Below are 15,233 nucleotides of genomic sequence, written 5' to 3' on the forward strand. Positions count from 1 at the left end.
CTATTGCCCTCAACTTAATTTTATTAGAGACTCCGTCCACATTTTTAGAACAGCGGTTCCCAACTATTTTCAGCAACGGAACCCTAAATGATCGAACTTCGTTTGGCGGAACCTAGACTGTTAAAAAAAGAATTAATTAGTAGGAGAGAATATTATAAAAAAACAACCTTTGAATTGATTTAGAAATATGTAATATAAAGAATGAATTTTTTCGTTGTTTCATCAATAAGTTTTAAAATTAGGTTTGATAATCGGCAGTTGAATTCGCAATTCTACTTAGTTTTTGGCGCATGCATAAATTGAATTGATTAAAATAATTGGCAATTCTGGAATTTAGTTATTTTATTTTGAAATTCGATGAGAAACTATTAAAATTATTTAAAAATACATATTTTTTCAGTAATTTATTCAAAATATTGCTATTGGATAAAAAAATATAAATATATATTTATAAAATAGGCTATTTTTTTTAATCGGTATTTTAAAATAATTTCATAATAAAAACCTAACTTTTAATTAAATAATGGATTATTGGTTTGGTTGAATGCAAACCTAAAACAGGTTTCAAAAATCATTACTGGTTAAAAAAACAAAAGGTCCTTCAGGAACCCTTAGAACATCTAATAAAACTCAAAACACGAAGGGTTTCATCTTTCCAGTATTTTTGTGAATTATAAAACTTTCGTAAGAAAAAAAGAGGAAGGGGGGAACTTTTGATAGTTTCTAATTTATATGTCCTATTAATTATTATTATTAGTAGACAGGGGTGGTTACTTTTTTGTTTAGAATACCACCTGCTAATAACAGCTAACATGCTTTGGGAAAGCAAGCAAATGTAAGGCAGATGAAGAGTTTCTTGTTTTTAAGTGGCGCCATCTATGGCCAAGAATACGACTTCAGCCACACACACGTCACAGCCCGTTTACAGGAAGGACACTTACACACGCCATCCATCCATCCGCAGATCGTAATTTTGTCCCGAACCATTCTCAAATTTTTTTTGTTGCCCAGTGAATTATTTTTAAAATTTACAAAAAAGCTAAAGAGATTAGTCCTCTCAACTTAACCCTTCGACGCTGAATTTTTATTGAACATATTTTTCATTATTTTGTATTAATTTAGGTAAAAAAATAAGTCAAAATGTTACTTTTAGCATATTAATAACTTATGGTTATGAAATACAGCACGAGGTACCAACATCTTTTTTTGCAATAAAGGTAAAATCTTCCGAACATGACTCACTTCCAAACAATAATTTTTCAAATTTGCACTTATGTAGATCTAAGAGAAACAGTTATTCACCATTAAAACTTCTTTAATTCATAAAATCAATTATTGATAAATTTTTAAATCTGAATGAAAAATGAATTTTCATACATTTTTTTTCTTAGGATTTCACATTTCAGTACAAATATAATTCCAACAATCTGACAGAGTGTTTTTTCAGTAACTATTAGACTGTTTTTTTATAATTAAAAAATACAAAAATATACTTTTGCCTTTAGAGGGTCAGAAAAAATATCTAAAAGGGAGACCAGTTTCTAATCTGCATTAAAGGATACACGAATTATAAATTTTTTAGGCAACTATTTTTTAAAGTGGAGAAGTTTTACAGTGGAATGTAATTAAAAGGATAAACAGATTGTTTACTGAATGAAAAGGATAAACAGATTGTTTACTGAGATTTAAAAACCAATAAATGCATTTGTTAAAAAATAATGAAATTACATCATGGATTTTTATTATTATTTATTGAAAATACAGATATAACAAAGAGCAGCAAGTCCATCAATTAAAACACTATCAAACATGAAATAAAAACTTTGATATTTTAGTTATTTAATTTCAAAACATTTCTTATATAAATGCAAAAAGAAATTACAGGGACACAACAGAATTTTTCAAGAATATCTAAAACAAATAGATGTTATTGGCTACTACAAATTAAAATATAAATAAATCAGGTAAAAATATAAGCTCAAGAAATTTACAGAACTATTAAGTAAGAGTTGAAAGAGACTGTTAATTGCTTTAAAAAATCATGTATAAAGCAAAAAAACTTTTAACTTTTTATATAATGATCGTATTTTCATTTACCATGACTCACTCTTAATAGTTCGAGGGCCTAATATATATGCTGATGAATTAGTTAATCAATTAGTCAAGTATTCTAATTAATTAGTAAGCATGATATTTAAGTTACGAAATCAGGCACAAAACCATACTGAATGATCATATTTTTTTCGATGGATTTGGATTCGTGACCCTCAAAATATGAGAGGTCGCCGCAATCTGGTAAATATGGTTCTAGCATAAAATTATGAGAGAAATTCTTCTTGATATTAAGATTGATTAAAAACAAAACTAAAAATCACAAAAAGTACAATTTTATGAAAACCTACTCGTGTTAAGAAATGCATATAAGTTTTAGTTGGCAGAGAGCAAACATAAGTTTGACCCTTTAATATTAACTTCACTTTTTGCATATTTCGCACTATCTTCGGAACCAATGAGGTGAATCAAAATTTTTTTGAGCAAAATTTTAACACTTGTTTATTTTAATAACACTAAGAAAAAAAAAACTACTTTTATGATTAGTTAATTTATTTAAGCATGAAAAATTTAAAATTTTATGTATACCAATTCTTTCACCACTTTAATACATGTAATTTTCAATTTTAAAATCCAAAATTTGGAAAGACTAAGTTGAAAAGCGTTTAAAAATAAAAATAAGATTTTTGAGAGATGGCAAAATATGCAAAATGAGAAATTAACATGAGTGGGGCCTAAACTTCAGGCTGCACTCCTGCCTATGTAATTAGGACCTTATTTCTCAGGTAATGACTATTTCCTATATTTGGAAGATCAAGAATCCAAATTCACCAAAAAAAAAAGTAGATTTTTTTATTGAGATTAACAACATATTTGTGTCTTATTTTGTAACTTATAGTATCATCTGAAATAATTAATCAGCATATTTAAGGTAAGGCCTCGTACCATGATTGAATCCTAGAACATGAAAATTCCATCATACATTTTATTAAGGAAATAACTTTTTTTTGAGCACCATTTACATGGCCTGAAAATCATATACATGACTTGGCACACAAGTATATTTTAAGTATAGTAGTAGATGAATAAAAGTATATTATCTTTCATTAATCTTAATTGATATAATAATTGTGTAAACATTTATTATATCAAAGATATACATTTATTAACAACATTTATTACATCAAGAATACAACTGAAATTTCAAATGTATGTTGTCCAAGGATAGTTATGCAATGTTTGAGGCAATATAATTCTAAGCCACATTTTTAAATTCAAGAGAGCATTTTTTTAGTGAATGTTTTTAGAGGGAAATAAAACCCATACTTTCCATTTAGGCCACACAATATTTCCGCATATTATACTATACACTAGGGGAGTTTCTGTAATAGCAAAATATCTTTCTCATAACAATACTAAGGACCAGTTTGATTAAAAATGTGACATTTAGAAAATATATTGCTTTATAAATATATTGCTCCAAGTACTTCACATTTAGAATTAATTTGTGTTATCACTAATCATGACATTTACATTGCATTTTTTTTGGGGAAAAAAACTTAAGTGAAAATGCTGAAAGACTTTGAAAGCTGCAAACTTAATCTTAAAGGTTCGATAATCACAAATCATGACATTTAAATTACATTTTTTGGAAGAAAAAAAACTTTAGTGAAAATGCTGAAAGACCTTGAAAGCTGCAAACTTAATCTTAAAGGTTCGATAATCACAAATCATGACATTTAAATTACATTTTTTGGAATAAAAAAGTTTAATGAAAATGCTGAAAGACCTTGAAAGCTGCAAACTTAATCTTAAAGGTTCGCTAATCATGACATTTAAATTACATTTTTTGGAAGAAAAAAAAAAACTTTAATGAAAATGCTGAAAGACCTTGAAAGCTGCAAACTTTATCTTAAAGGTTCGATAATCACAAATCATGACATTTAAATTACATTTTTTGGAATAAAAAAGTTAAATGAAAATGCTGAAAGACCTTGAAAGCTGCAAACTTAAGGTTAAAGGTTCGCTAAAAGGGAGAAGTAATACTCTACAGTTGAATTAACCTATTTCATAAGGTCAATCTTTTATTCCTATGAAAAATTAATAGCTCTCAACTAATTTATGGAATGTATTTCGATATAAAATTATACAAATGTTCAACTTAATTTATATTGTGTAGTAAAAGAGCATTATAGCCTTAATTATTGTGTGTGATTTGGTACTAAAATTAAAAATAATTATTGAATTTCATAATTAATTTTGAGATTTTAAATAAATATCTGATTTGGGGAAGGAAAAGAAACATACCATAAAGAAACAGTAATAGAATTAGCCTACTTTACGAAGCTATCTAAAAGTTTTTTAATGCTTACTAATAATGGAAAAAAAAACATGCACTAGAGAATATAAAGAAATGAAACACTTAGGGAATTTCTTCGAATCATAAATCTATGTAAATCACAAATCTTTCATACAATCATAAAGTTTAAAGTTAAATGAAAGTTAACTTACAGAGAAAACTTAATGTACATTCTAAAAATATATATATTAACATACAGAAAATTAAAAACTACATGACTATTACACGGAGCAACAGAAATTATGAAAACAATTTCATAAAATTGAAAGAAAATATAAATCTCCACATGATATGGTATTAACTAACTCTTTAATTATCTCAATGCTTGGGTAATAATTTTCAGCTAAGCAAATTTTCTCTTCAGAAAAACAGGAAGCAAATCAAAGTTTTCGAAAAATCAACCAGTCCTATTCTGAATTTAATTTGAGAACAATAATTTAAAAGATAATAAATAAAATAAACACTTCTGCTAAAACTGTTAAGTTTCTGAAAAACAAGCAAAATACTAAAATTCAGCTGACTAGAAGAAAATACTTTGGTGGAATAATAAATACAAGATTACAGATTACATAAAAAGTAAAATCAGACTTTCAAAAAGAGTGACATAAGACTGTTTGAAGAGTAAAGTAGTATTTATTTCAGTTTGATTTTCAAAAAAGCTTTTTAGCAAAAATTTATTTCAGTTGAAAGGGATTATATAAAAGGTTAAAACTAGACTTAAAGACTAGAAGACTTTGTTAAGTGTAAAGGAATTTTAGTTTAATTTTCCAAAAGATTTAATTAAAAATTTACATTGGAGAAAAAATTTGTTTAAAACCTATTAAAAACATTTTCATAACTACCAGATGTATTAATAATTTACAATAAAAGCTATTTGTAGATAAATAGTTCTACTTCCTATTAGCATATTTAACTGTATTTATTATATAATATTAATATTTTAATTTTAAAAGAATAACCATGTTCTTGATTTGATTTTGTCAAATCAATAGCATGGTCAAAATAGGAAAATAGTTATTAGCCGCCAAAAAAAGTTTTAATGGGTAAAAACAAGCAACATTTTGATAAATTTTTCATATTTATCAGAGTACTAATTAATAACATATATTTCACTGAGAACATGCTAAGCAAACATGTTTAACTAATATAAAGTATATGTTTTTAGTAATTTTCAATAAGAGCTTTATTTTTGCAATCACATTATATAATTAATATGACTTTCAAGTATTATAAAACTATTTCGCAGATATGCTAAAAAACAATATAATTTAAGCTAAAAGTTAAAGCTTCCAGATGTGAAAACTAATTGACACAAAAAATATAAAAGAATTTTTTTTTTCAATTAAAAATTATTTTAACAATAATTATTATGATACTTTCGCGACATTTACCAAGCATAATCAAATATTCTCATTGATATTTACAATTACGAACACTAAAGGATTCTAGTAAAACTTTACAAAACTATTGAAATATGAGCAGTGTGATTGCTTCTAAAACTAAGTGAAAGGGAGTAACACTATGAGGAGAAACTAACTTTAAGAAGGTATAAGTTTTATTTATTTTAATTACAATTTCAAACTTTACAAACATGAAAAAGCTAGACTAACTGCTTAAGAATGTAAAAAACCTTTATGCAAAATAATTTAGTTACTGCAATAAAATATGCACTGTTGCACTAGAGATACCATTTTGAATGAGTATTTAGCAATTTCAGGACGGTAACTAGAGTACATATACATTTAGATTATTATTTACTTTTAAATAAGAAGTTAAACCTAGCAAGTCATTTGTGATTAATACAATCTAAAAATTCAAATCAAATATATAAAATAAATAGTAAGCTGCATTTATTAAAAAAATTATAAAACAGAAAAATCGATATATAGGTTGATTCTTTTAAAGTGTATTCATAAATTAGTAAGTATGGATACAAATTACTAAAAAGGAATAACAGAATAATACAACAATAGAATAAACAAAAACCAATATAATTTCTGATTTCCCAGAGCTTTTACCCTCACTTAGAAAAGATTAAAATGCAAAAATTTTTTTAAAATTATATATATTTCTTAATATAATTTAATACTGAATTGCTTAACAGAAGAATATTAAGCTTAATTACCATTTTTTCTGATAACGATAAATATTACAATATAAGTTTATCGTTTTACTACATCTAAATCACAGTCACCAAAATGTTGTAAAATAATTTGATAATTAAACACAGTATGAAGTGAATTCTCCTAGAATGTTATCTTAGATAACAGAAGAAGGTATGCATGATGCAATCTAATTGGAAATTTGGCTCTTTGCAAATCATTGTTGTTACTTCGTAATGTCTTAGGATAAGTAAGAAAAGTCTATTATTTTTCCAATAAGTTTAACACATTTTAGAGTTATTTAATGAGCTCAGATACTTTTAAGTTTTAATAAAATAAATAACACATTGATTGTTCAATTAGCCTGATTAATATTAGGTAAATTTTAATGAGCCGAGATATTTTTAAATGAATTACAAAATATGTCCTTCAACATTATCATATTAAGTCAAGGCTCCTTTCACTATCAAAATAAATATGGGCTGTTTGAAATAAAACTGCAAATAATTGGTGTGAATAGAAAATACTAAAGACTTTTTGAAATACACTGGCACATTACAAAATGATAGCAACAGCGGCAAAGACCTACATTTTTCAATTAGCTTGCGTCATGTAAATAAAATACTAAGGAAATCATGATAAGACTATTTTATAAAATAAATGCACTAACACATTTTAACATTATCATATAGATAAATGAAAGTTAAATGCAAAATTTAACCAGAAAAAAAATCAGTGTATTTTTGATTATTTTGAATTATTCAAAAGAAATTACTCTAAATTTCAAGAATTACTATGATTATATAAGTTTATCTATAACATGTAATTATTGTTAACATGTAATTATTGTTAATTATAATTTATATTTACATTTTTACAAAAATTATCAATGCTTCACTTTAACATTTTACTAAGTTTTTAGAAGCTCAAATATATTTTGTAAACATCATCAGTTTTGATCAGTAGGAAGGCAATATGTGATACAAGTAATTTTTTGAAACAATCTCAAACTGATCTCTTACTTAAATGCAATGAAAAAAAGATGAAAATATGAAAATAGTGCAATGAAACTAATTACAAAATTAATAAACCAACTTCTACGTATACTACCATGAACAATGAAGCAATAATTTTTATCAAGATATTGTTTACCAATAAGGTTAAGGCTTACAAATTACAATTACTAAATTATCCACAGTAAGCGTAAATTGTAAAAGCATGTAAATAACATGAAATCTTACAAGGACATTTTAAAATAATCAAAAATTATGCCTATTTTTTAATTAGATACATATAGAATTGTAAAAGTACGTATTTATGCAAATCTCATTATCATCATATTTAATATTTTATCATTACATACAGAAGTGGAAAAATACAAATAAAACGTATCTCTAAAATAAAAAAAGAAACATTTCCATGTAAGAAAATACTAAAAAAAAATTAGCATCCTTTCTTTGAAGCAATGAAGATAAAGAAGTGGACCTTTTTAAAGCATTCCAGGCCTATCTTGTTCTTTATTTCCAGTTTTTTCAAAAAACATGTAATCCTGTAATTATAAATGTAATAAAGTTTTAAAAGAAAACAAGTTTAATTTACAAATCATATTTTTAAATTTGTTTACAGATTTTTTAGCTACCATTTCAATATTAGATTTATTAGTGTGGTTAAGTTACATATCCGGTAATTTCAAAAGTTTGTTACTGATTTGAATAGCATAAAAACTATTGAGATTGTAGCAGAATGTGGCAAACAAACAAGTGTAAAGAAGAACTGTGAAAAAAAAATTTTTTTTTTCTAAAAAAAAGTAAAAAGATTTGAAGAAATTACAAAATTGATTTGAGACAAAAATATAAAACTTACAATCAGAAATAATGCACCCAAAAGGACAGCCTTCATTTTGACATCCAGATCATTGGGAAATGTTATACCAAAATGATCAGCATCTGTGAAGGCTTCCCTTAATAATCCAGACCACTGCTTTGTGATTTTGCCAACTTTAACGCCATTAGTCGAAAGAACCTATAATGAATAACATTAATTGGTATAGATGAAAAAAGCAGTTTTTAACATAAAAAACATGGTATACTAAAATTATTAGTGATAAATTTAACAAAAAATAAATTCCCCTCCTTTTCAAATTTTATTTTATAACTATCGTTTAACAGCTGATCCAATTTTGAGTTTACGGCTACTAATGATAAACTCCATAGCCTTGTAATTTTGAACCTAATTCAGAAGACAAGGGAACTGCTGGATCAAGTATTGGGAGAAATTAAACTTATGGCAGACCTTTTTGACGAAACTAACTTACATTTGTGATACATGGAGAGGAAAACCACAAAAACCTTCCAAGGTTAACCTGACAACAAGAGGACTCTAACCGATGATCCGTCTACCACTGAAGATATTTGATGTCAGCAGTGTGGTCGGGGTGAGTTGGGTGCGGAATTTTTATCCATCAGCGATAGCTGGGATTCTAACTAAGGTCATCTCAATGGGAGGTGAGCACTTTTATCTCCTGAGCTACCGTGACCTTTTCTTTTTAGATTAGATTTACTTTTGAACTATTTGGAAGAAATAGTGGTCAAATGGTAAAATTTCATGCTATAATTTCCACTTCCAATATAGGTTAGGCATTAAATGCACAAGTAAAATTTTAACGGCATACATTTTCCTGGACACAGAATAGAAGATGATTAGATAAACACAGACTTAATTTTTACTGACACAAAATATTATTCAGGAATTTAAATTATCATAATTTATAATTCCAATTTTGAAAAAAAAATCAATTTTAAAAAATATAAAATTTAATTAAAAAATTGAATTGTTGTATTAAATAATATGATTTAATTAAATAAATCTAAATATATATGTCTTTTTTTTAATTTGCTGGCTTTAAATACAATATTTCTTACAGTTTTCATGTAATTTTGCTAGTAAAATCGTTCATAATAGCTACATCAAAACGAAAAAAAAAAAAATTAATAAAAATAATTTTATGAATTGTTTTTTAAAAAATTTGCTTTAAATCAACCTCTTAGACAGACTATTTATAGACAGTGAGAAATAAACCAATATTTTAATTATTTAAAGCTATGAATAGAAAATTAATATCGTTATTTTAACCCTTTAATGTATAAGGGACACCAGTGTCCCTTATACATCCAAGCTCAATATACGTATAAGGGTCACCAGTGTCCCTTATATATATAATTTTTTCAGATGCTCTAATTACAAGCAAAAATATATTTTGGTATCTAATTATAAAAAACAGTCAAGTTACTAAAAAAAAAATGGTTAGGAGATACAATTCTACTATATCTACTAATGGTTAGAAAATTATAATTCTATAATATAAAATCCAAAAAAAATTTGTTTGAAAATTTTTCTTTTCATTTATTCTCAAAAATTTATCAATAATTGATTTTGTAAATTAAAATAATTTCAATAATGAATAACTATTTCTCTTAGATCTAAATAACTGCAAACTTAAAAAATTATTATTTGGAAGTGAGCCATGTTTAGAAGACTATCTTAAGCGCATACAAAGACTCTGGTATTTCATAACCATAGATAATTAAAATACTACATATTTTATTTTCACTCATTTCGACCAAAATTAATACAAAATTATGAAACAAACTATGAAAATGAAAAATATGTTTAACAAAAATTCTGCATCAAAGGGTTAATAACTAACTCTATTAATATAAATTTGTCAGAAAAATTTTCAATCATCAAAACAGTTTGTGGTAATCATAATTTCGAAACATAATGTACCTCAAACTCAACATCACCACAGATTGAGAAAGTACACACTGGACCTTCAATCTTTAAAACGGTAGTTCCAGATGCATCCTTAACTGAAAATTTTGGTACACAAATTGACCAGTCTTGTTCCACAGTTCCTACGAGTGAACCAGGAGGTGACATAACTTCTAATCGCTAAAGAGAAAAAAATTTCTTTTCTTAGATTGTAAATAAAATTATTATAAATGAAAAGTGAAAAGTATAGACAGAAAATATAATTGTCCTTTCTTTAAAGGTTATTGCATCAAAGAGTACAGAATAAAGCTATGTAAAACATACCTGAAGACAACATGGACATAAACACGAATCACATCGCAATTCTCTGTGAAAATGTATAATTTCATTGCCAGCATTGTCCTTAATTTTCATTTCAAATGGCCGATTAGGCCCACAACACATCCTTGTGCAACAATCGGTATCTAAATAATAAAAAGAGCGTATTGATATTCAATAAAAGAAAATATCAAAGAATAAAGTTAAAGTAGTGTCTCAGTTATCTGTATAAATCAGAATCATGATCAATTCATGCAATGCACATTGTACAGGATATTTCACAGTCAAATTTTGCAATGGGTATTTTTTTTTCATTAAGGAATTACAAATGATAAAACACATTCTTAAAATTTTTTGTTCATATTATTCTAAGATTTTTTTGAGTTAATCACTGCGTTTTGTAAATAATTGGTCAAATTTTGTTATACCAAGAAGTTTAAAATCTAATACTGTTGAATGAGTCAAAAATAGTTTTGTAGTCACATTTCTTATTTGCTCTTGGCTTATAGGAAGTTTTTCTGTACAATAAAAAGAAAAGATGAGTATGACTTTGCACTCGTAAAATAATGTTTTATTTTACATAAAAATCAAGTTAGAAAGCCAATATTCTACGTTAATTTTCTAAAAATACTTTCAGATAGTATTTTTGATGTAATCATTATAATTGTTATAATATGCCAAAATTTAGTGAAAGATACATTAAATCAGATATACACTATTTGATAAAAAAAAACATATTTCTTGAAATTATTTATTTATAATTAATACTATTGGTACTTGTAATCAATAACAGATATTATAATCAAGGGTTTCACATTTGAGCAAGTCTATATAGAAGCTTCTCTTTCATACACACCTTTTTGACAGCAAGAAAAACAAGGGACAGAGTGTCTTTAGGAATCAATAACGCCCATTTGAGTAAGGAGCCAGCATTATGTTAAATATTAAGGACTATAGCCTATACACTTGGGTGCCACTCTAAAAATATTTTAAGACTGAATTTGTTTTTTTTATCCAATACAATCTAGAGTTGTTTCTGAGAATTTTAAGAAATTTATAGCTCACTGACTCCAAAATGTACCTTTCTATGATTAGGACTCGTATATTAAATAAATAATCTAATTTTTTCTTCTTTATTTTATTATTTTTTATTTATAGAAAACAAGATATAACTAACAGCTAAATAATAAACCACTAATTTTTTCATGAAGCTATACATATCTCTAGGTATTTTTCCCTTCACCATTACTTATTTTTTGTCCTATCTTGATAAAAATTTAAAAAAATAATAATAAGAAGAATCCTAATTTAACTTTGGCCAGCCTTTCAAAACGTTCGGGAGAAATAAAAACAAGAAAATTTAGATATAGCAATAGTACAAATTTTGTTTAAGAAAGCTGGCGTTGAAGTTCAATAGAATTTTTTCATTACTAAGCTGCATCATTACTCAATCATTTTGCAATAATTATGAAAATTAACAATGTTTACATTAAAATGTAACTTTTATTTCACAGAAAATATTTTTTACATTTTTAACGAATTTTAATATTAAAAACAAATGGAAGAGATATTAATGTATGAAACTTAATCTACTGATTTTCTCTAAAGACTGATTTCAGTTCCCAGGACTGAAGAGTGGCACCCATGCCTATACATTTATTGTGCCAAGCATTTATAAATGTTTCAATTGTATTCTCTTTTTATATGATAATTATCAAGTTAAAAGTCGATCTTCCATCCAGACAAAACATTTTTCTTAAAAATTTGTTGTGAAACATTATAAATTAACAATCTAATAAATATTTGCATAATATTTATTTACATATTTAATGTGAGCAATATATACTGTAAGATGAAATATAGTAAACCCTTTCCTATAGATTCTAATATATTATTTAAGCCATTTTGCCTTCACACAAGCATTTGACGAAATAGATTTTTCCGCATAGAAAAGGGTATTTATTTTTGCGTCAGGTCAAAAAATTAGTTTAAATCAGGCCCTCTGGAGTAGGAAAGTCTACATTAGTATCTTTGTTTGGTCATATGGTTGATATAGAAGGAGAATAGTTGGTATTTAACTTTATTTTTTTTAATACAAGCCTGTGTCTTCTATAAATGGTTCTTTAGTGTATAATAAAGTAAATGTTAATATAACAAATTAAAATTCTTTTGCATAAATTTTAGCAGATTGACAAAACTGTATAACACTTTCCTGCATAGTTACATGACAACACACTAGATTACTAGACTTTTAAGCAGCAAATTAAAAAACAATATTATCAGAGTGGAAAGGTAATTTTTTAATTTACCTTTTCCTTGGTATTTAAGGTTATTTTTACTTATAATATTTATTACTAGCAGATAATATACTATTGCATTTATGTTATCAGATATATTTATTATGCTACATAAACATGCTTATTTTTACATTAGATTATGCTTTTTTGTTTATTTTGCATCTGCTATCATGCATTAAAACAGACTAATGACTCTATAGGGCAAGTGTGGACACATGGTTTTGCGGATACTGTGGACACATCAATAAGAGGCTTTTAGTGATTTTAATGTGGTTTAATTACTAACACATCACTTATTTAGGTTATTTTATTAGATGAGATTAGTTTAGTAAAATACTTAATACAGTCAAACCTCAATATCTCGAACTTGAAGGGAGAGAAGAAAAAATTCGAGATATCGAAAACTCAAATTATCGAAAATCGCATGTTATTGATGGTTGAATAAAGAAAAATGCTCTTTACATACCTTATTTACTATTCCATATTTATTCTAAAAATATTTTTTACACTTTCATTTAAAAAAATATTCAATTATAGTTTGCTTTAGAGATGTGTAAGAAAGCTTGTCTATAACACTTTCTACGTGGACTATAGCTTTAAATGTCTCCTCTGACATATTCGGCTGCCTCTCAATGAATCTCCTTACAGTGTCCACTGCAGAAAGTGCTTGTTTGTTAGTAACATTGGGCGGTAAATCTTCGATTTCCTCATCCTCTTCTTCTAATAATTCACAAGAAGCTTTCGTTTGAGCGATGATATCATTGTCATCCCACTAACCACACATTGTTACTGCATCATCTACGTATACAAAGTCATGAAATTCCATGACATCAAGCTTCATGAGTCCGGTCTATCTGTCCAAATAATTTTCAGCAGAATTAACGATATTGATCGTTTGATTGCTTTCGTGATCTTTAATGAATCCAGATTTCTTGAAACCATTCATTATCGTAGAGGAAGACACATCATTCTATGCCTTGTCAGCCAATCTTAAATTTTTTTTGAATATTTGTTTAATTTTAGAAAAAAAATCTGCACTACACTATTAAAAATCTACACTTAGAAAAAAAATTCAAGTTATCGAGGGATTAGAAGAAAAAAAATTCATGAAATCAAGTGTTTTCTTAACATTGAGTGTATAGGAAATTTGAAGGGAATTTTTTTTCCTTCGAGATATCGAAAAATTCGTGAAATCGAGGTTCGAGTTAGCAAGGTTCGACTGTATATAAAAAAAATTACAGCTTTAACATATTTCAAGTTCTTTAACCCTTAATTTTTATTATTTTATAAAGCAGTTATAAAATGTATACTTTTGAAATTCTTTTAATGTCTCAGCTGGCCTTTAATATTGATTTTTCAAACTGCTACTAAAAACCAAACTTGATTTCAATATTGAAATATTTTTTTCGAACAGGAGAATCAATTATAGTTCAGATTATACAATATTTCAAATTATCCAAGCTTGAATTATGTAAATACAAATCAGAAAAATAAACAACACAATAGCTTCATCAAAAACATAATATTATATAAACAATATGGATGAATCATTTACCTTCTTTTGCTGTGTACATTTTTTGCCCCATACTATTTTTAATAGAATATTTGTTCTTAGTTTCAAAGCCAATTATAGCTGAAAATATAAATTAGTTGTCATGCATTTAATGAAATACATAAATTGTTAATTAATACAAATAGTACGATTAATAGAAACACAAATATGGGCGATTAATACAGACAAATTAATAAATTAATATGAACATAATAATTCAAAGCACAATAACAACTCATATGAATGAGATAAGTTATGTTTCGCGAACATGTCATATATATATATATATATATATATATATCGTTTGAATGAATCATAAGAGGTTTTTCTCCCTTAGGTTGTGTTAAGTAGTAATACTAATATTGATAAAGCTGCGGCATATAACTTTTTGCACCCATGGCTTGGAACTGGTCTTATTACTAGGTAAATCTCACTAATTCCTTATATTTAAAACATTATTCTATAATATTTCGAATTTTAATTTTTATCAATCTTATTAATGATGATTTTCAAGTTTTGTTCTACTAGATCCCCTAGACAATCCCACTCTATGTAACGAATTATTCTATTTAAAATCTTCTTAAAATGTCTGTTGCGGGTTAAGTTCTTCTAGCTGTTGTTATTATTATTTTTTTTAATGTTCTGAGAATATATTTTATGAAAATAAATATGTATCAGTTTATTTCCTGTTTTGAAACGTTTTGATTGGCGTAGCATGTTTTTTTTTTTTTTTTTTTTTTTTTTTTTTTTTTTTTTTTTTTTTTTTTTTTTTTTTTTTTTTT

The 15,233-nt window shown here is 26.1% G+C and overlaps 1 protein-coding gene across 3 annotated transcripts in view; it reads right to left on the minus strand.

Annotated features, from left to right (window-relative positions):
* Positions 1-1,734: 1,734 nt before the first annotated feature.
* LOC107439126 (scramblase 1) overlaps positions 1,735-15,233 on the minus strand; it is an 18,774-nt gene continuing 5,275 nt past the window's right edge. For all 3 annotated transcript variants that reach the window (XM_043039970.2, XM_071181364.1, XM_043039969.2), the window contains 5 exons: positions 14,455-14,532; positions 10,609-10,748; positions 10,300-10,464; positions 8,377-8,535; positions 1,735-8,062 (listed from right to left, as the gene is read on the minus strand). In XM_043039970.2, coding sequence (XP_042895904.1) covers positions 8,003-8,062; positions 8,377-8,535; positions 10,300-10,464; positions 10,609-10,748; positions 14,455-14,532 — 602 coding nt within the window. In that variant the 3' untranslated portion in view covers positions 1,735-8,002. The remainder of the gene's footprint in view (positions 8,063-8,376; positions 8,536-10,299; positions 10,465-10,608; positions 10,749-14,454; positions 14,533-15,233) is intronic.

The sequence above is a fragment of the Parasteatoda tepidariorum genome, chromosome 5, assembly GCF_043381705.1.
Source record: "Parasteatoda tepidariorum isolate YZ-2023 chromosome 5, CAS_Ptep_4.0, whole genome shotgun sequence".
Lineage (NCBI taxonomy): Eukaryota > Metazoa > Arthropoda > Arachnida > Araneae > Theridiidae > Parasteatoda > Parasteatoda tepidariorum.